General features: G+C 39.1%; 1 protein-coding gene and 1 non-coding gene across 2 annotated transcripts; both read right to left on the bottom strand.

Annotated features, from left to right (window-relative positions):
• Positions 1-3,644: 3,644 nt before the first annotated feature.
• On the bottom strand, positions 3,645-4,001 carry LOC141601225 (uncharacterized). Its single transcript, XM_074421489.1, has one exon. It carries the CDS (start codon positions 3,999-4,001, stop codon positions 3,645-3,647), a length of 357 nt encoding a protein of 118 aa, XP_074277590.1.
• A 2,355-nt stretch (positions 4,002-6,356) lies between these two features.
• LOC141604012 (small nucleolar RNA R71) lies at positions 6,357-6,462 on the bottom strand. Its single transcript, XR_012525840.1, has one exon. It is a non-coding gene; the product is annotated as a small nucleolar RNA R71 (small nucleolar RNA).
• Positions 6,463-22,423: the final 15,961 nt, after the last annotated feature.

Here is a 22,423-nt window from a genome sequence, read left to right as displayed (position 1 = left end):
AGTCGATCTCCATGGACTTCATCGTGAGGTTACCAAGGACACAGCAAGGTAACAATATGATTTGGGTGATCGTCGATCGGTTAATAAAGTCAGCTCACTTCGTTCTAATGAAGGATACCTAGACTAAGATACAACTAGCTTTGAGTTACAGGAAACATGTGGTTCGGTTACTTGGTATACCTAAGGATATAGTGTCAGATCGAGATGCGAGGTTTATATCGATGTTTTGGCAAGAGTTGCAGGAATTGATGGGTACGACCTTAAAGATGAGTACAGCTTTTCATCCTGCAATAGATGGTCAGACTGAGAGGCCCATCAAGAGCTTGGAGGACATGTTGAGAGCTTGTGCCATGGAGTTCGGGGGAAGTTGGGAGGACAAGCTGGATTTGATCGAGTTTTCGTATAACAACAGCTACCATACTAGCATCGGGATGGCACCTTTTGAGGCTTTATATGGCAGGAAGTGCCGTAGTCGAGTTTGTTGGGATGAAAGTTCAGAGGCAGTGGTTTTAGGGCCACAGGTGGTGCAAGATATGGTTGAAAAAGTTCGGCTAATTCATCAAAAGATGAAAGTAGCCCAGGATCGTCAGAAGAGTTATGCCGACTTGCACCGCAGGGACATCGAGTTTGCAGTGCGTGACAAAGTCCTTTTGAAAGTGTCACCAATGCGAGTGATGAGGTTTGAAAAGAAGGGTAAGTTGAGCTAGAAGTTTATCGGCCCATATGAGATTTTGGATCGTGTAGGTGAGGTGGCCTACAGGTTAGCTTTTCCACCAGCTTTGGATCGAGTCCACAACGTCTTTTATGTTTCATAGCTCTGGAAGTATGTGAGTGACCCGTCACATGTGCTTGAGGTTGAGAACATCAAACTTGATGAGTCCTTATCTTATGCCAAGGTTCCTAAAGATATCTTACACCGCAAAGTACGCAAGACAAGGAATGGTGAGACCGTCTTACTCAAGGTGCTTTGGTCTAATCATAATGTGGAAGAGGCCACATGAGAACCCGAAGAGGCTATGCGAGAACGTTTTCCCACCCTTTTTGATCAGGTATGTTTGGTTACGGGGACGTAACCGTTGTCTTTTTAGGAGGGTTAGAGATGGTCGCATGTTCGTTTTTGAGTTAGTCTGAGTCGGTTTAGTAATGTTTTGTGATGTTTTGTGTTAGTTTAGCTATGTTTAGGTCGTTTGGTGGGTTGTGTTGGGAGTTTGTTAGTCTTGTTTTGTGTGTCGAGTGTGAACTTCGGGGACGAAGTTCTTTTAAGGAGAGAAGACTGTAATACTATGGTTTTTCTAAGCTGGTACTCGGCCGAGTATGGCATACTCGACCGAGTAAGGGGTGTCGTGTATCCTGGGAAGTTTAATGCCCAGGAATACTCGGCCGAGTATGTGGAATACTCGACCGAGTAGAGGGTACTCCGCCGAGTATACTCTATACTCGACCGAGTATCCGGTCTGACGAGTGTTATTTCCGTGGTTTGATTTAGAGATGATTATAGTTATATATAACGTGTTAATCAGTTTCTAATTACATTTTACAAATCCTAAACACTTCAACGACGCTCTAATCCTATCCAAATCCCTCCCTAGTGTGTGTGATTGTTAGCAAGTTTCTTCATCTTTCGTTCTATCGTCGGTAAGTCCTTGATTTCCTTAGTTCTTTGTTTAATCTTTTAGGGTTTGGCTTGAATTGTGAATTGGGGAAAAGGGGTTTTGCATAGGGTGATTGTTGTTTATGTGATTGTTGTTAGGTGAGGACTTAGTAGAGGAGCCGTTCTAGATTGCCTTGCTTGTGTCTCTTGCAGTTGTGCTAAGGTATGGTTTCCCTACTCAGTTCCAGTTTAATTGATTTGAGATTATGTTGTATTGCGTACGATTGTTTATCTGCTGATATTTGGAGTGTTGGTGTGGTGTGGTGTTGGTGTTTGTGTTGTGATGATTATGGTGGAGTCACTTACGGGAGTGGCTTCACACCCTAGTTCGCCCTCCGTGGAACCCGCCACGGGAGGGGATATGCACATTAAGAGATAGGGATATCGCTCGTTGATGAGCGGGGCTTAGGTGGGGATTGGTTGTGGTCCCCCACTAGCGGCAAGGATTACCTGTTGCGATGAGTAATCTGGCAGGGCTGCACACTTCGGTGTGTAGTCGATTACTGTGTGAGATCGGGAGACCGGAGGTGGATGATGATCAGCTGGTTGCCTTTTGTACTTGTCTTACTTTGATTATTCAGTAACTGACTCCGTCGTTGTTTTATAAAATCTGTGGTGATCCATTCGGGGATGGTGAGCAGATTGTAACAGGTGATGCAGTTCTTTAGCTATGGGACAGTTATGGGGAGTCATCACTCGAGTCTAGCTTCCGCCGTCAAGAGACTTAGCTTGCATTCTTTTAGTTGTTACACCTTCACATTTGGACTTTGGTTTTGGTTTTGGAGAACATGTAAACTTTAATCATTTATAATTTAATAATTGTGTTTGGATTGTTAACTTTGATATACTGACCTCGGGCAACCGAGATGGTGACAGTCTCTCATACTAGGGTGGTCCTAGTAAGGCACCTTGGTATGTGGGGGTGTCAATAATTTTGTCAAATCTAATCAGCATACGGTCAAGACTTGGGTAATGCGCTTTGTTTTCCAAAGTAACATGTCAAAACAATGTACATGGATGACTAAATTGGGATTCAAATGCAAAAATAATCCAAATTATCATCACTGCTAGACAATTCACTAAGACTCCACCTAAAACAAAGGAAAAACATATTTTTGGATTCTATAAATTTTTTAATTTTAAGGATTTTTTTTTTTGTTTAAATGTACACAACATGAAATAAAGCACGCAACGGAATATCAAGACTCCTCCCCCCAAACCTAAATATCACAGTGTCCTCATTGTGACTCTAACAGCATATCAATCACACATAATATATCACCAGCAACCTAAAGGACACATCTAACACAAGGGATAAGGAAAGACTAATAACCTAGAGATAATACAATAAAAGGTAAATACAAGGAAGTAGAGTACCAAGTGTAAGCATAGGAGCTCCCCCAAACAAGTTGCAACAATGGGAGAAAAAGTGACCATATACTACAGATGTCCATCATCATTAGCACGAGAATCAAGACCAAAAACTTGGCACTCGATCGAGTCAGACAAAACTCGATCGAGTGTTCATAAGACAGGCACTTCTTTTTATAAATCAATACTGCACAACGGCATAATCAAGGCAACAAAGCACCCTTAATAATAGATCAAAAATATGCACATGTGCTACACAAAGGCATAAGTAGCGCCAATAGATAATGCAAGCATAAAAAATCAATAGAAAACATTGTTCATGCTCATCAAACTCGAAATTCAAAATAAAGGGTAGACATGATTGTTCACTGTCTTCAAATTCAGCATCAATGGGAAACGAATAAATCACGTCACCCATACTAGGAGAAGTCATTAACCCAGATACTTGTCCTGTACCCATGCTGACGGGAGCCGTCCTAAATATTTCAGGTTCCAGAACATCTAATTTAGCTTCCCAATGGACACTTTCAACGAAGCTGCATACCATCTCAGGGTGAGGCTCATCTCCATAAAGCAAGCGTTCTAGCTCATCAACTTCTTCATTCCATGTTGGTGACCCATATTACGCCGTGCCTAACACCAAATCAGTCTCCAAAGGATCCATTTTTAAACATAAAGCAAGACATTCATCAAAAGTAGGATCAATAACATTAATCATGTTACAAGAAGATTCTAAGTTAGGAGGGCGTGATGCTTTGTCAAGACTAAAAGTGATAGTGTCGTCCCCAACATTGAATGTATGACTCTCATGCCTAACATCTATGACCGCCCCAGCTGTGTGCAAGAATGGTCGCCCTAGAAAAATAGGAACTCGAGAATCCCCAGACATATCTATCACTACAATGTCAACTGGAATAAAGAATTTCCCGACTCTAACTGGCATATCTTCTAAGACACCCATAGGGTTGATGTGACTCATATTTGTGCACATTTAGTCCCCGAACTAGCCTCGTTCCTATGCTTTCTAGTGGTTATTAGGGTCGTTTCTTATCTTTAGTTCCCTACTTTGCATATTCTTTGAGGTTTTGTGTCCTAGGTAGGAGAGGATTGCTAGCCTTGCATTTATGAAGCAAAGTAGAGCTAAATGGAGTGTATCTAATGACCAAGCATCAAAGAGGAGACCATTACTAAAGACCTTAGTGAATAAATGAAGTATAATGAGCAATGATGAAGACCCACGTGACCTCCCAACGATCCCCACGGATCCTTAGTCAGTCAAAGAAGAAGAAGAAGAAGAGCTGATCAAAGATCTGGGCGTCTCAAGCCTCAATCCGGGCGTCCTGAGCCCAGGTCAGGCGTCTCAAGCCTCAATCCGGGTGTCTCACCTTCAGGTCGAGCGGATCCCTGGGCAGCACGAGTTTGCTTCAATATCAATCCGGACGGCTTTCTCTAGGACTTGCAAAGCACTAATCTTCTTCTTAGGGACTTAATCGTCATTTAAGCCCTTAGTTACCCTAATATTTGTACTTAGTATAAATACCCCATTGTGTTAGGGGAATAAACACCAAGTTAGAATTTAGCATTAATCTAGTTTATACACTATTAATCAAGTTGTATTACTCAATTCAATATTAATCAAATCTTAATTCCTCTTTAATCATTCAAGTGTTCTTAGATTTAGTTGGGTAATTTGATGACTATTTGGGGTTTATTGAAGACTTGACAACTCTTCATCATTCATCAAGTGTTCTTCTATTATTCTTTGCTTATTAATTGGACCATCCTTAAAGTTGGTATAATTCTTTTTTCCCTTGCTTAATTAGTTATTACTTTACTCATTTACCATATTTAACCTTGCTAATATGATTGACACATTTATTAGCATGTTTACCATTGTCATGAGTGAGTAGTCTTCTAGATAGGGTTAATGGGGAATTAGAGGAACTATAACATGGGGGTAGATTCATACTTATCTAATATGTTTTTATAAGATTGCTTGCTTGTTATAGTGTTAACTTATGCGCATGTTATGCTTGATAAATTGCTTGATTTAAAGCCTTGAATGCATACATCTCTTATCTATTCAACAAGACTTGTAAGATATAAACTAACTCGAGTCTTGTTAAACCATGCATAAAAGTGACTAGGAAGAAACTAAGTCGACTTGTAGGTGTTGTACAGTCTTGGCCGACTCGGCTCCGGGACCCAAATCTTCCTAGGAATTGTAACACATAAACTAACTCGATTCCACTACAACAATAATTTGCTTGCAACTATGTAATCATGTTCGTATGATCACCACCATGAATCCCCTATGAACCCATGACACCCTAGTGCCTTAATCTATTGTTTACAAACCCCTACTTTTCTTGCTTGTTTTACTTTCATTTCTTTAAATTTTATTGTTAAGTAGTGTAGTTTGTTACCTCAAAACTCAACCCAATTTATGACACCCTAAGACATAGCTTTCTACAACCGATAACTTAATTCAATACCCGTCCTTTGGGATCCGACCTTTACTTACCACTTTACTAAGAGTAGTTTGTTTAGATTATAAATATTTTTTTTATTGGTTAGCTTAGACGACAAAGTTTGGACCGAATAAAAAATGGCGCCGTTGCCGGGGACGGTGTTCAATTGAGTTGTTATCATTTGTTGTTTTTAGTTGCGTCTTTCTTAACCTTGGGGAAGTCAAACTCCTCAAGGTAGTTTTAATTGTTTTCTAGTTGTTTGCTTTTTGCATGTCTAGGAGATCACAAGGTAGACCTTTACCTTTTGATCCCGAAATTGAAGGAACCTTGACCAACATTAGAAGAACCGTTAGAAGGCTTCAACAAGTTTGGGTATTGGAGAACTTGTGAACATTGGTGTTGTCCAATCGGATAGTATTGAGTTTACCAACCCTTTTGCAAGAGAAGGAGAGGAGAACCCTATTCAAAACCAACCACAAAATCAACTCACAATGCCTAAATTTTCATCTCATTCCGTACCATCCGAGGAGAACCTACCAAATGGTACTCCTACACCACCACATCTAACCGGTAATTTCATTATTAAATCCGAATTCATACAATTATTTGAGAGAAGTCAATTTGGAGGGATGCCTAATGAAGATCCTCATCTACACATGGAAACCTTTTGTGACTATTGTGATGCAATCTCTCAAACCGGAGTGACTCAAGACCAAATTTGATGGGTGTTGTTTCCTTTTTCCTTGATCGGAGCCGCAAAACAATGGTTAAAGAGCCTAGACAAGGCTACCCTTGGAATTGATTCATGGAAGAAGTTAGAACTTGCTTTCTATAAGAAGTTTTATCCTCTAGAGAAGACTAACATGTTGAGAGCCCAAATCACTGGGTTCAAGCAAAGGGATGAGGAATCATTATATAAAGCTTGGGAGAGATTCAAGGATACTTGTCGCTCTTGTCTCACCATGGACTAAGCGAGTGGTTCCTTGTTCAACAATTTTGTAATGGCTTATATGAAGACTCACTAATATTGCTTAATATGGGCTCCAATGGGAGGTTTACCGAGGTTGATGACAACCAAACATGGGCGAAAATCGAAGAAATGGCGGTTCATAATTCCCAATATAGTAGGCCGAGAAAAGCCACTAGAGGAGGGAAGCATGAGGTGGACTCTATCGCACAATTGGATGCTCAACTAAGTTCTCATATCGACACCATAAACATAAAGTTTGAGAAGGCCATGGCGAAGCTTGATGAAGCTTCCCAATCACCCAAACAACATGTCAATGCTATGATGGCGACATCCTCAATCCCAAATGGAATGTGTGAGAGTTGTGGAACCTTGGGACATGATCAACATGTATGTAGGGGAACGAATGAACAAGTGAATGCTTTCCAAGCCTACAAGAATGGCACACCTTATTCCAACTACTACAATGAGAATACCAAATTCCATCCAAACTTTTCATACAAAAGCCAAAATGTCCAAAACCCTTAACCCACATACACACCACCTCCAATGAGAAATCCTACTCAAAGACCATACTACAATCAACCCAATGACCAAGCTTTTGATGTCCAAAAACCAGTCCTCCAAATGCAAAAGAGCCAACAAGATTTATTTGCTCAAATGCAAAGGGATAGCCAAGACAAAGACACCACCATCAACAATATCCTTGCTCACACAAAAATGTTGGAGACTCAATTTTCTCAATTGACCTCTTCTAGCTCCCAAAGATAAAAGGGACAATTACCTCCTCAAGATAATCCTCCCACAAGACATGAGACCATCAATGCAATCCACTTGAGGAGTGGTACAAGATATGAGGGACCAAAGTTGCCAAGTAAAGAAGGTATTATTGAGGAGAATGACAAGCAAAGTGATGTGATTGAACCACTAAGGAGAAATCCTAAGGTGGTAGAGACAACTACCAATGACTCGTCCAAGAAGAGAAATGAAGAGAAGGTTAAAAAAATTGAGAAAGAGCTTATTGTGATTAGACTTCCATTCCCAAGTCGCCAAGCTAAGCCCAAGTTTGATGAGTGACTTGGAAAGTTCATGGAGTTTGTGAAGAACTTAGAGGTTTCTATACCATTCACGGAGGTAATCCATCATGTTCCGGCCTATGCAAAATACATGAAAGATATCCTTACCAAGAAGAAGTCCATCCGAAGATTGGAAACCATTGCCTTCACAAAAGTGAGTAGTAAAATTCTTCAAGGGAATTCCCCTCCAAAGCTCAAAGATCCAGGAATCTTCTCCATTCCATGTACCATTGGTGATACCACAATCAACAAGGCACTATGTGATCTAGGTGCAAGTGTGAGTGTCATGCCATATTCGGTATGTGAAACACTAGGAGTGGGAGAGCTCAAGTGCACCAACATGACCTTACAAATGGCGGATCATTCAACAAAGAAACCACTAGGGGTATGGGAAGATGTACCCGTGAGAGTTTGAAAATTTTTTATACGGGTGGACTTTGTCATTGTTGATATGGAGGAATATTCTAACATTCCAATCATTCTAGGAAGACCATTCCTACACACCGCCGGAGCGGTGATCGATGTGAAACATGGAGAGCTCACACTTGAAGTAGGTGATGAAACAATCACCTTCAACCTTGATAAGACTATGAGAGCTCCCAACTTGTTTGAGCCATGCTTTATGGTTGATCACTATAATCGGAAGGGTCACAAGGCGAAAATGGAATCTCCACTCAAATAACAAGGGAAAGATGGGAATCTCAAAGAGAAGGGCAAAGACACACCGCACAATTGGAATAAAGATATTGATGGTGTTGAAATGGCTCTATTCGGAGAGCATGGAATTTTTCACAACAAGAATGAGAGCTTGCAAAGCTCACTCATGACAAGTATAGATGACGGCCTCATTGGCCATGGTAACAAGGAAGGAGAGTTGCTCTTGCCAACACATAATCCACCCAACATAGGGGAGAAAGCGGATGAAGTATATGGTCTATGGGACAATGAATTTGAAGGATTGGTTAATCCCTACATTGGGAATGCTATGACTCTAGACCAAGGCTTGATGGATCCTTGTCAACAGTTTAACTCGGATTACAACAATGAAGGCAACAATGTGCAACGGTCTATGCAAGACCTTTACCATGAAAATGAACAAGCCTTTGACTACTTCTACAAGGTGTTGAGCAACATCAACAACACCTTGGCTTTGCTCCCTTGACACCTCTCAAAAGAAGGAGAGTTTGGTGGAGTCCTTCCTAAACCACCATTTGTAAATATTCTAACCTCTTAACTTGCATTTCATTTAACTTGTACATTACTCAATTTTTGCATTGCATTTTACATGCTTTGTTTGACGAATTTGTATAACATGAGAGCAAATGAGGGAGGAATTTTTAATGTGCTTTAAATGTGTAGTGTTTGGTGATCAAGTGTGGGGAAGCACAAGCCTAGGCTAATCAAGCCTTTGTAATGCTACCCAAGAAGAAATGACGAAGAAAAGAAGAAGGATTGATGCGGGACAAAAATCCCCACGAGCAGACCTGAGCTCGTGAGGACTGGGAAAGAAGTACAAAGTGGAAATTTGCTCTGAAAAGAAATCTGCCCGAGCCGACCTCAAGTCGAGCGAGCCACTGCTAAAGTCGCCCGACCTCAGCTCAAGTCGTGGGGACTGGAGGAGCTCTCAATTGTTATATTTTTCAGTGGAAGATAATTTGCCCGTCTCAGGCACAAGTCGAGCGAGCCAAGCAACAATCCACCCGACTTGACTTCAAGACGCCCGTCTCCAAAACCCTACAGATAGTTGATTTTCCACTGGATGAAAATCCGCCCGACTCCACCTTAAGTCGCCCGTCCTGACCTGCTATATCACCAAAACACGGGACCAACACCTCTTCTTCATTTCATTTCATTTCATTCAAACACAAACACAATATTTTTTTCCTCACTTTAACCTTCAAACCCTCATCCAAAAACAACAATTTCTCATCCAAATTCACCACAATCAAATCAAAACTTGCTCAAATAAAAAACAAATCACTCCTTCATCAACATAAGACAATTCAAACAACAATTTCTTCACAAAATCAATCAATTTCTCTAGGGTAGTGAAAATTCGAAAATCCACAAATTGATTGGGCATTCAATTGAAACTTAAAGAAGAAAGGGACATTCAAGCATTTACTTGGTTTGTTGATACTTAATTTGAAAGGAGAATAGCAATGGCAAGAACCAAGGGAGGCATCAAGGCAAGAATAGCAATGGTTTTGTTTGACTCTGGGGCAACACACTCTTTTGTGTCTAGAGGCCATGCTTTGTTTATGGGTTTGGGGGAGTTTGAGCTTGTAAAAGATGATGTGTTTATACCTTCTTGGGAGTCAGCGTCATATGTCAAGTTGTATAGGGATGTGTCCATGTTGGTTGGAGGGGTAGACTTGCCGGTCAACTTGGTAGAGTTCCCTATGGATGGGTTTGAGGTCATCATCGGGGTGGATTGGCTGGGTAAGTATGATGCTAAGATAGATTACCAACAAAATAAAGTGTCTTTAAAGGGTCCTAAGGGTATAAGGGTGTCTTATAATGGGTTTAATGTGAGGCCTAAGTGTAAGTTCATCGCGGTAATGACTTTAAAGTCATGTTTGAGGAAAAAGTGTCCCTTGATTCTTTGCCAAGTGAGAGATCAACGTGTGGAACAGCTGACAACTTCTGATATACATGTGGTGGGAGAGTTTAGTGATGTCTTTCCAGATGAGATACCGGGGTTACAACCTAAGAGAGATATCGACTTCAGTGTGGAGCTTAAATCGGGGACAGGTCTTATATCTAAAGCACCATATCGTATGGCACCTAAAGAACTGGAAGAGTTGAAGAAACAGTTACATGATCTATTAGACAAGGGGTATATCTGGCCTAGTGTGTCAACATAGGGAGCACCAGTGTTGTTTGTGAAGAAGAAAGACGGGAGCATGAGGCTATGCATCGACTATAGGGAGTTGAACCGTGTCACGGTGAAGAACAAGTATCTGTTCCCTAGGATTGATGATCTGTTTGACCAGCTAAGTGGCGCAGGGGTGTTCTCTAAGATCGATCTGAGGTCTGGTTATCACCAGTTGAGGATAGTAGATGAGGATATTCCCAAGACAGCTTTCCAGTCCCGTTATGGTCACTATGAGTATGTAGTGATGCCTTTTGGTTTGACAAATGCACCAACAGCTTTCATGGATCTAATGAACCGGATTTTTAGTCCGTTCTGGGACAGGTTTGTGGTCGTCTTCATTGATGACATCTTAGTCTATTCTAAGACTAAGGAAGAACATGAGGAGCACTTGAGGTTAGTTTTGCAGACCTTGCGAGACAATCAACTTTATGCCAAGCTATCCAAGTGTGAGTTATGGTTAGAGGAAGTGGCTTTTCTAGGTCATGTGATATCCAAAAAGGGTGTGTTTATGGATCCTAGCAAGATTGAGGCAGTGACCAAGTGGGAATCACAGAAGAATGTTGCTGAGATTCGGAGTTTCTTGGGTCTAGCTAGTTACTACAGAAGGTTCGTGAACGACCTTTCTACGATAGCAGGGCCTAAGACCGCCTTGATGAGGAAAGAGACCAGATTTCGATGGGATGAGAGTTGTGAGACGGTGTTCCAGACCTTAAAGGAGCGTTTGGCCACAGCTCCTATCCTAGCTTTACCAGAGGATTGTGAGAACTTTGAAGTATATACATATGCTTCAAAGAATGGATTGGGTTGTGTTCTGATGCAAAATGGGAAGGTTATAGCTTATGTGTCGAGGCAGCTGAAGCCATATGAGGAAAACTATCCCACTCATGATTTGGAACTGGGTGCAGTTGTCTTTGCTCTTAACATTTGGAGGCACTACCTTTACGGGGCAATATTTTAAGGTGTTCTCAGATCATAAGAGTCTGAGATATATCTACACTCAGAGAGAGCTTAATATGCGATAGAGACGATGGATGGAGCTGATCGGGGACTATGACATGGAGATCATCTATCATGAGGGTAAGTCTAACATTGTTGCAAATGCTTTAAGTAGAAAGAGTGTCCATTCCCTGTGTACAGCTATGTCTTTGCTGAAGATGAGGGATGAGATGTCCAAGATGGGGATCCATATGATTCGGAATGGGGATACCGTTAGGGATTTGACAATCGAGCCAGATTTGTATGCGGATATCAAGTGAAAACAAGAGCTTGATCCTAAGATCCAAGAATAGAAGTCTAGGGTGGAGAGTGGCACGGTTTCCAGGTTTTCTATCCACCCAGATGGAAGTGTTCATTTTGATGGGAGATGGTGTGTTCCTGATGATGCAGACTTGAGGAGAGTTTTCATGACAGAGGCTCATTTCACTCCTTATTCAGTTCACCCAGGAGGTGACAATCTTTATAAAGACCTCAAGAAGACTTTTTTTGTGGCCTAATATGAAGAGAGATGTGGCTGAGTTCGTAACTAGATATTTGACCTGCAAGAGGGTTAAGGGTGAACAGCGGAGACGACAGGGTAAGATCCAATCTCTTAAGGTACCTGAGTGGAAGTGGGAGTCGATCTCCATGGACTTCATCGTGGGGTTACCAAGGACACAGCAAGGTAACAATATTATTTGGGTGATCGTCGATCGGTTAATAAAGTCAGCTCACTTCGTTCTAATGAAGGATACCTAGACTAAGATACAGCTAGCTTTGAGTTACAGGAAACATGTGGTTCGGTTACTTGGTATACCAAAGGATATAGTGTCAGATCGAGATGCGAGGTTTATATCTAAGTTTTGGCAAGAGTTGCAGGAATTGATGGGTACGACTTTAAAGATGAGTACAGCTTTTCATCCTGCAACAGATGGTCAGACTGAGAGGCCTATCAAGACCTTGGAGGACATGTTGAGAGATTGTGTCATGGAGTTCGGGGGAAGTTGGGAGGACATGCTGGATTTGATCGAGTTTTCGTATAACAACAGCTACCATACTAGAATCGGGATGTCACCTTTCGAGGCTTTATATGGCAGGAAGTGTCGTAGTCCAGTTTGTTGGGATAACAGTTCCAAAGCAGTGGTTTTAGCGCCACAGGTGGTGCAGGATATGGTTGAACAAGTTCGGCTAATTCATCAAAAGATGAAAGCAGCCCAGGATCGTCAGAAGAGTTATGCTGACTAGCACCGCAGAGACATCGAGTTCGCAGTGGGTGACAAAGTCCTTTTGAAAGTGTCACCAATACGAGGAGTGATGAGGTTTAGAAAGATGGGTAAGTTGAGCCAAAAGTTTATCGGCCCATATGAGATTTTGGATCGTGTAGGTGAGGTGGCCTACAGGTTAGCTTTACCACCAGTTTTAGATCGAGTCCACAACGTCTTTTATGTTTCATAGCTCTAGAAGTATGTGAGTGACCCGTCACATGTGCTTGAGGTTGAGAACATCGAACTTGATGAGTCCTTATCTTATGCCAAGTTTCCTAAAGAGATCTTAGACCGCAAAGTACGCAAGACAAGGAATGGTGAGACCGTCTTACTCAAGGTGCTTTGGTCTAATCATAATGTGGAAGTGGCCACATGGGAACCCGAAGAGGCTATGCGAGAACGTTTTCCCACCCTTTTTGATCAGGTATGTTTGGTTATGGGGACGTAACCGTTGTCTTTTTAGGAGGGTTGGAGATGGTCGCATGTTTGTTTTTGAGTTAGTCTGAGTCGGTTTAGTAATGTTTTGTGATGTTTTTGTTGGAGCTTGTGTCCTCCACAAATTAGTGTGATAACATTTGTAAATCTCTTACAGGTTCACAAGGGTATACTCCGTATTTTAATCAGTTGATTAACGATTACCTAATAACGGTTGGCTTGCTAGAAAGTTTGACGTTATTATCATACAGATGGCGGTGATCAACTGCTCCCTAAAGGTCACACCTATAGGATGTGTTTGAGAGATGTGGTTATAGAAATATAATCACATTGATGCCTTATATGACTAAACAGTTAGTCAATGTGTTGATGAGACAATTATTTAATGAAGATTAAATAATATTAGTTGAGACGAATTAACTGTCAATTCGTAAATTGAATATAATAAGTTATATTTAATTAAATGTATGTAATGTTAGCTTGGACGAATTAATCTGTTATTTCTTAATTAAATGTAATCGGTTATATTTAATATCAACAAGATGAATGTGTCATAGTGGTAATAGTGAGGGTACTCAAACCAAGAGATCATGGGTTCGATCCTCACTAGATGACAATTTACACATTTTATACATTTTTGGAATAACCGAAAAAAAAGAGAAATTAACTCTCCTAATTTCAGTAAATGGGCCGAGAATATTAGGAAGAAAAATTCTACCCTAATCTCCTCCTCATACACGGTTAAAGGGGAAGGGGAGTGAATTTTTCTTAACCTAATTTTTTACTCATTCTCTTGCCTCTCATCTCTACGAAAAACACAAAAAACCTAAAATTATTTAGTTAATTTTTGGATCGATTCTAGCATAATCAAAGGGCATTTCTCATATCGTCTTGGGTGCAACTGATAGGCGAATATCTACTTTGATATTGTTCTTAGGCCTTATTTGCTAGGACCGAAGGTTATTTCTTAATCCTTTACAATTTTGTTTATGCAATTTAATTTTATGACTAGTTTCATCATTATAATTCGTTATAGTCCTTAAAATTAAAGGGATACATACAGATATATCCCACAGTTTTGTGTTAATTTAGCTATGTTTAGGTCGTTTGGTGGGCTGTGTTGGGAGTTTGTTAGTCTTGTTTTGTGTGTCGAGTGTGAACTTCGGGGACGAAGTTCTTTTTAAGGAGGGAAGACTGTAATACTACGGTTTTCCTAAGCTGGTACTCGGCCGAGTATGGCATACTCAACCGAGTAAGGGGTGTCGTGTATCCTGGGAAGTTTACTGCCCAGGAATACTCGGCCGAGTATGTGGAATATTCGACCGAGTAAAGGGTACTCCGCCGAGTATACTCTATACTCGACCGAGTATCCGGTCTGACGAGTGTTATTTTCGCGGTTTGATTTAGAGATGATTATAGTTATATAAAACGCGTTAATCAGTTTCTAATTACATTTTACAAATCCTAAACACTTCAACGACGCTCTAATCCTCTCCAAATCCCTCCCTAGTGTGTGTGATTGTTAGCAAGTTTCTTCAACTTTCATTCTATCGTCGGTAAGTCCTTGATTTCCTTTGGTAAAATGTAAAAATTATATTGATGCTCAAAAAACCATATACAGTATACATTGTTCACAATCCATATTCCTATCACAAACTCAGCTAGCTCATCTACCATACTACATAGAAGACCATATAGAAGATCATATTAGCTAGTGCAGTAATTTCTCAATCCAATGCTTATCCTTCCTGGACACTGTACCCTGCAACTGTTGCTTAATCCTGTTCCTAATATCTTCTTGTATCATTACCACACACCTGCCAGGACTGATAATAGCACCCTCATGCCTGCTCGCATTCCTTTGATTCCAGATATAATACATGGCAGCATTGAGTATACTATTCAGCACCCCATTCTTCAGTCTAGTGAATCTCCTGTGTTGCCACCAATTCTGTGTATTGGTAGTAGACATAGTCACTCCCGTCCATTCCTGTATTCTCTGAATAACTCTCCTGCTGTACTAGCACTGGAAGAAGAGGTGATGAGGTGACTCTTCCTCTTGAGCACAAATACAACAGTTCTTTGTCGGGGCTAATACCAAGTCTGAAAAGCTTGTCTTTGGTATTAAACCCTTGCTGATAATACAACCAAGCTATAAAGCTGTGTTTGGGAATTGACCATTTGGTCCAAACAATATGATACCAGCTTACATCCTGGCTGTTTTGCCTTAACCAGCTATATCCCTTTTTGATAGTATACTCCTTACCTGGTACCATTGCCCATTCATTTTGGTGATATGCTGGCTGAAAGTCCTGCTTCAATTTACAAACCTTTTTCCAAGTCCAACTGGCATCCTGGGGAGGGTTATAATCCTCCCAATCTTGTCCCTTCAGATAGACACTATGCACCCATTGCACCCACAGTTTAGATGGGTGAGCCTGAATCCACCAGACTAGTTTCCCAACTGCTGCTTTATTCCAACTGTATTCATCTCTCAGTCCAAGTCCCCCCTCCTTCTGATTAGTGCAAAGTTTTGACCAGGCTACAGTAGGGGTCCTAGCATACTCAGTCCTTGATTTCCTTAGTTCTTTGTTTAATCTTTTGGGGTTTGGCTTGCATTGTGAATTGGGGAAAAGGGGTTTTGCATAGGGTGATTGTTGTTTATGTGATTGTTGTTAGGTGAGGACTTCGTAGAGGAGCCGTTATAGATTGCCTTGCTTGTGTCTCTTGCAGTTGTGCTAAGGTAGGGTTTCCCTACTCATTTCCTGTTTAATTGATTTGAGATTATGTTGTATTGTGTAAGATTGTTTATCTGCTGATAATTATTGGAGTGTTGGTGTGGTGTTGGTGTTTGTGTTGTGATGATTGTGGTGGAGTCACTTGCGGGAGTGGCTTCACACCCTAGTTCGCCCTCCGTAGAACCCGCCACGGAAGGGGATGTGTACATTAAGAGACAGGGATATCGCTCGTTGATGAGCGGGGCTTAGGTGGGGATTGGCTGCAGTCCCCCACTAGCGGCAAGGATTACCTGTTGCGATGGGTAATCTGGCAGGGCTGCACACTTCGGTGTGTAGTCGGTTACTGTGTGAGATCGGGAGACCGGAGGTGGATGAAAATCAGCTGGTTGCCTTTTGTACTTGTCTTACTTTGATTATTCAGTAACTGGCCCCGTTGTTGTTTTATAAAATCTGTGGTGATCCATTTGGGGATGGTGAGCAGATTGTGACAAATGATGCAGTTCTTTAGCTATGGGATAGTTATGGGGAGTCATCACTCGAGTCTAGCTTCCGCCGTCAAGAGACTTAGCTTGCATTCTTTTAGTTGTTACACCTTCACAGTTGGACTTTGGTTTTGGTTTTTGAGAACATGTAAACTTTAATCATTTATAATTTAATAATTGTGTTTGGATTGTTAACTTTGATATACTGACCTCGGGCAACAGAGATGGTGACGGTCTCTCATACTAGGGTGGCCCTGGTAAGGCACCTTGGCATGTGGGGGTGTCAATAATTTTGTCAAATCTAATCAGCATAAGGCATGTCAAATACGGTCAAGACTTGGGTAATGAGCTTTGTTTTCCAAAGTAACATGCCAAAACAATGTACATGGATAACTAAATTGGGATTCAAATGCAAAAATAATCCAAATTATCATCATTGCTAGACAATTCACAAAGACTACACCTAAAACAAAGGAAAAACATATTTTTGGATTCTATACATTTTTTAATTTTATGGATTTTTTTTTTGTTTAAATGCACACAACATGAAATAAAGCACACAACGGAATATAAAGACTCCTCCCCCCCAAACCTAAATATCACAGTGTCCTCATTGTGACTCTAACAGCATAGCAATCACACATAATATACCACCAGCAACCTAAAGGACACAACTAACACAAGGGATAAGGAAAGACTAATAACCTAGAGATAGAACAATAAAAGGTAAATACAAGGAAGTAGAGTACCAAGTGTAAGCATAGGAGATCCCCCAAGCCAGTTGCAACTGAAGGAAATGTAGATCTATATACATACTAACATACTCATATATGTTAAAACTAATTTGTCATAAAATTAAATGTGGATTTTATGCATGCAAACAATATAATAAAATAGAGAAGAAATCATTATTCTTACAATGGTATTTCGGTTCAATGGGCACAAAAGAAATCTCCTTTTCTTTTGTTCTTGAGCTTTCCTTTAATGGAAGAACAAGATCCAAGTGTAGGATCTCTCCTTAGGAATAATACCCAAAGCTAACTCTCAATCTAATTAATATTATTTGAGCTAGTATAATATTAATCTCATGAAAAATGAACCAAAAATTGTTTGGTTTAGGCTCCTAAAACCGGGTAGGAGATGTGGAGAGGAAGAGTGTTATTTTTATCTCTCTAAAAATAATTTTACATGGTTAAATGAATAATAATAATCACCCACACATACATCTGGTGAATGATAATTATTTTAAGTAAAAGAACTCTTGTTCTTTTCTATGTAGAATCGATTGGGAGGGAAGGAGAGCCCAATGCATGGGCTAATTTTTCTACCCAAGAAATGTAGGCTTGCATGGCTACATATAGGTAGATCATCATTGTGTTTTCTCTTATTAAAATAATTAACACAATTTTTCCACTAAAACCCTCTTAATATTTCGGTACTTATAAAATGGAAAGTCCATTTTATATTTTGTCATTTGTCAATTTTGTCACATGTTACATAACATGTTACAATGCAATGTATTTTTATCATATTAAAAATCAACGTATTAATAAAAATACGTCATATACAAAAATCGACTTAGTAATTCATAATTACTTATACCAAAATATTTTACCAATTTATAAATCATATTTATAATAATTCATTCAATTCCGATTGTTTCTTTAAACAATAATTTCATCCGAGTAATGAAACAATTCGATTACTCAGACCGTATCTCATTTAATCATATTTCAATTTGATACGTAAATTTTACTTCCAAAATCGTCCGTCAATTTTTCAAGTAATTTAATTAACTCGTAACATTATACGATTAATTAAATGATCAATTAAGAGTATTGCCCTATAGGTATGACCTAGGGGGTCAACTGATCACCACCGTCACACGACAGTAATGTCAAACTCTAGTCGGCCAATCATTACCGATATATGTTGACCGATTGTGATAACAATATTACTTCCCAATTGTATTCTTAAAATGAGATTTAATAATGATATTTAAATCATATGATCGCACTATTGTTGAGGACACATTTCCCAACAATCTCCCACTTGTCCTCGACAAGTGTGCGTCACCAATTCTCTTGTCCTATTACTATCTCCCACTCAATGCAAGGTGTCTTTCGGTCGTACTTGCAAGTGATCATATCGAGAGTGGTTTCCTCGATCTGGAGAATAACCGATTGACCGGACTTATCTATCATAGATACTTTCCGAGCGTGGCCACGCATTTCGATTCATTACTCCTCGAGTGGCCCCGAGATATTGTTTTAACCCTGACAAGGGGATGGACAATTCCTATCGCACTCATTCCTTCGACTAGCCACAGCCATCATAACCCAAAATATGCCCATTTGACCCCATTTACGAAGGTCGTAGTAACACAAATCAAAGTTAATCTGAAACTGTGCCATCTTAGGTGAATAGTCTTTAGTCAAAAGAATCGACTCATTAGAATACTATAGCAGCTCTCGCCACGACCAGGCTATATAAATTTGCCAGAACTCTATAAGCGGTCATAAGGCCCGACAAGGTGTTCCTAACAATCTGCCTATGTGATCGACTAGTCATCTCACATGAGTCTATGGCACTTGAACTTGCCATCAATCGCATCACAATCTAGTCACTTCGAGACGTCACCTCATACAAGTGACTATGGGCGAATACAATGTTAATCCGTGTTCACTTTAACGGGGTTCAATTGTCACTACAACCCGTTTGGATGTAACAAAGTATAATAAAAGAGTTTTAAAGTAAAACTCGAACGACAAATGCGATTATCACATATGAATAGTCAATGCCTGATTACTATTTCATGTTCTATAATCTAATTTGATCTTGTACGTAGTTGTTCATTTCAATTCAATTGAAATGACATGACTCATCATGTTTAGCCTTTGAGAAGGCTTTGGTTAGTAGGTTTTATCAATTTCTTGTACCTTACTCAACCTTACTACATACTCGTTTTCCTTTGTAATGTATACATTTGCATCACAAAACTTTCTGAGTACGTGTCGAGATCCAATCAAGACATAGGTCCTCTTAGCCTAAGAATAGCTCCCACTGTTTTCACAGTGTGCGGGACTCTTCCTTCTTGCACATCCCATGATTGCAAGTGTACTCAATTTCCGTTATAAATAACTCTCATTGTTCTTTATTGCCTAGAACGATTCTAGAAAATCTACTTCTTAATTATCATAACCACAATGGTATCTTAACCATCATAACCACAATGGTATCTTAACCATCCTAATGTGTTTTGATTATGGTTTTGTCGGAAAACATGCGCAACCTCAATTGTCAATTGTCACTTGTGTAACACCCTTACACAAAATTGCATCATAAACACTTTGCATTATAGCCTTAATGCTTCTGCAAGTACTTAAGGACAATCTTTATGGCGTACTTGGCAAAGATTACTTAAATTCGATTTTGAAAACATTTCATCATACTCAAAGTATATGAAGTGTTATACATCATTTCTTTTTAATTGATTCGGCAGCGGAAGCAAATGAAATCAATCAAATATGTTCAATTTAATTGAACTAGTCATGAATCTTATCAACATAAGACTTCTTACTGACGCTAATATCATGTGGATTTATCTTCATAAATCCGGATATTCAAGATGTATTATAATACTCCAAAAGTCTTAAATCATTCTCAATGATCAATATGTCATCCATATATCGGACTAATTAAAAATTCTGTAACTCCCACTAATCTCCATGTATAAACATAACTTCTCAACTTATCGAGAAATGTTTTATCACATGATCAAAATGTTGATTCCAACTCATTGATGTCCTACTTAAGACCCTCTCTTAAGTTCCACATTATCTTAGGATTGCAAGAATCTACAAAACTCATGACATGTATTGAATACATTCCTTCTTTTAAAGAAGCGGGTTTTAGATTCACTTGGTACGTATTTCATAATCTCATAATGAAACACAATCCTTAAGAAGATCCAAATAGACTTAAGCATTTCAATTAGTGCAAAACCCTTTGCAACCAATCTTGCTTTGAAATATCTTTTTATTAGTGCAAAACCCTTTGTCACTAATCAAGCCTTTTATTTCGGATTCTCATGACTCTAAGCCTTGTATTGAGTTGTGACTTAAACACTCTTATGTAAGTCATTCGTTCATTACTTTCTAGGAGTAATTAACTTGAATCAAACAATTTCTTTTGTAAGTTATAAGCTCTTTACTTTCTTAAAAGTAGCATGAATTTTCATCATTTTTAACAAGTGACGAATTTAACCTCCTAGGTTTTGAAGAAACAACGTCTTACACAAAATGTCTCATGTAGCCAAGAAAGACCAGTTTCTTGCGACATAATATTCTTTGTGGCATTCTTTGTGGCTCTTGAATAATTTCTCCCACTCTGTCTTCTAAAAATAAACTTGTATTTTAGAAAGACAGCTTCACGAGCCGCAAACCCGTCGTACTCGTGATAATTGCAAGGGGAAAATGAGCATTTGTTTCTTGTGAAAACTTACAACCATGGTACCCTTACCATTTCATATCTCATATGATTCGATTTAGTGGAAAAATAATTTAGACAAAATGATAAAATCCCCAAGAAGATCAAGTAACTCAAAGTAACTTGATTGAAGTCCAAACCATATCGAATAGCGTTTTATTTCTTATCCAACCAGACATTAATCCATAATGCGTGCTAAGAGAGATTAATTTGTGATACTATATCACAATTCATTTGGCTTATATCAAAGTCTTCACTTTGATAATCCCATCACGACTAAATCGTGATTCCTTGTACTCTTTGAAATTCTTCAAAGATTTCTCTATTTACCTTATTAAGTGAACATACTAGCGTCAACTTAAATCGTTGGTAAAAGAAAATGATCAACCTATTTTGGATCGATGATTTACAACCTCGATCTCCTTTTCAACCAAAAAGCACGAGACATCTTGCTTTGAATACAAGATACGCATATACCATTAACAATCTAATGGTTTCAAGAGTACTCGATAACTCTTTGCGTTCATCATTCCAAAATTTAAGGTTTAATCTTGGGTTACCAATTTGAGTCTTACATCATCTTCATGATATATCATTCTAGTTTGGTTTAGAATATAATCACCTTGATGATGGGCTAGCCATACATCAAATCATGGTGTATAGGGTCACAAAAGTGAAAACCTCTTTTGTATCTTAACAAGTTTATATTCTTATTTAGAGTTAATGTACTTAATAGTCATAATTAAGTACAACTTTAAATCCAAAAACTAGATTGAGTACACAATTACTCTATCTCTCGACTTCATTGTTGCTAGTCGTCATATTCTAATCATCCTATGTATCAAACATAATGATGAAAACCACCACCGGTTTCTAATATTGACGGAGCAAAATTTATGTTTAATCAAATAAACATTTAAAGAAGAAGGTTCAATTAGATGTCCCACAACTAACTTGTTGATTCTTCAATAATTTGGGGTAGTTTCCTTTCTCGTGTCTAACATTTAAGACAATGGAAACTTTATCGGTCGGGATTGATAGGTTTAGTATCGTCATTCTCAACAACTTTACCTTTAACATTACCTTGTATCAATTCCATTATAATCTTTACTTCTTGAACCTCGTCCTCATCTTAACGGTTTAAGAGAATGCTCCCACTTAATTCAATGAGTCTTTGCTTTGAGAAGCAAAATTGAATTTATGAAGATTCACTCTTCATTTGTTCGTTTTAGTCTTAAAACTTTCATTGAAGTGGTTGCTTTATTTTGGTCAATTACGAATTCTGACAAAACTAATTACCAAAACAATTTATCGCTTAAAGGTACTTAATTCATTTAAGTACATGAAAAATAATCCATTGTAAGTAGATGTGTTAGTCAAGAATCAAAAACCTGTTTGATAATGAATAACTTTAATCTATACTCTTAACAAGAGATCCTTAGCAATGGTTCGTTTGAGGTTTTAGAAGCAAATTCAAATTTTGTCTTTAGTTACGATGTTTTAATGGAGATTTGAATCAAAAACGAAATGATATCGTATATGAATTGTGGTAAAGAAATAGAACAATATAACAACGGAATAGTGGAAAACTTAACATTTATCGTTTTATTAATACTTGAAAAACAA

This window comes from Silene latifolia, chromosome 9, assembly GCF_048544455.1.
Source record: "Silene latifolia isolate original U9 population chromosome 9, ASM4854445v1, whole genome shotgun sequence".
In the NCBI taxonomy this organism is placed as follows: Eukaryota; Viridiplantae; Streptophyta; class Magnoliopsida; order Caryophyllales; family Caryophyllaceae; genus Silene; species Silene latifolia.
The sequence above is the reverse complement of the archived record's forward strand: the minus strand, read 5'-3'. Positions and strand labels throughout refer to the sequence as shown.

Excerpts from the sequence above, each read along its gene's own strand:
- LOC141601225 (XM_074421489.1), bottom strand. The coding sequence starts at position 4,001 with ATGAGTCACATCAACCCTATGGGTGTCTTAGAAGATATGCCAGTTAGA.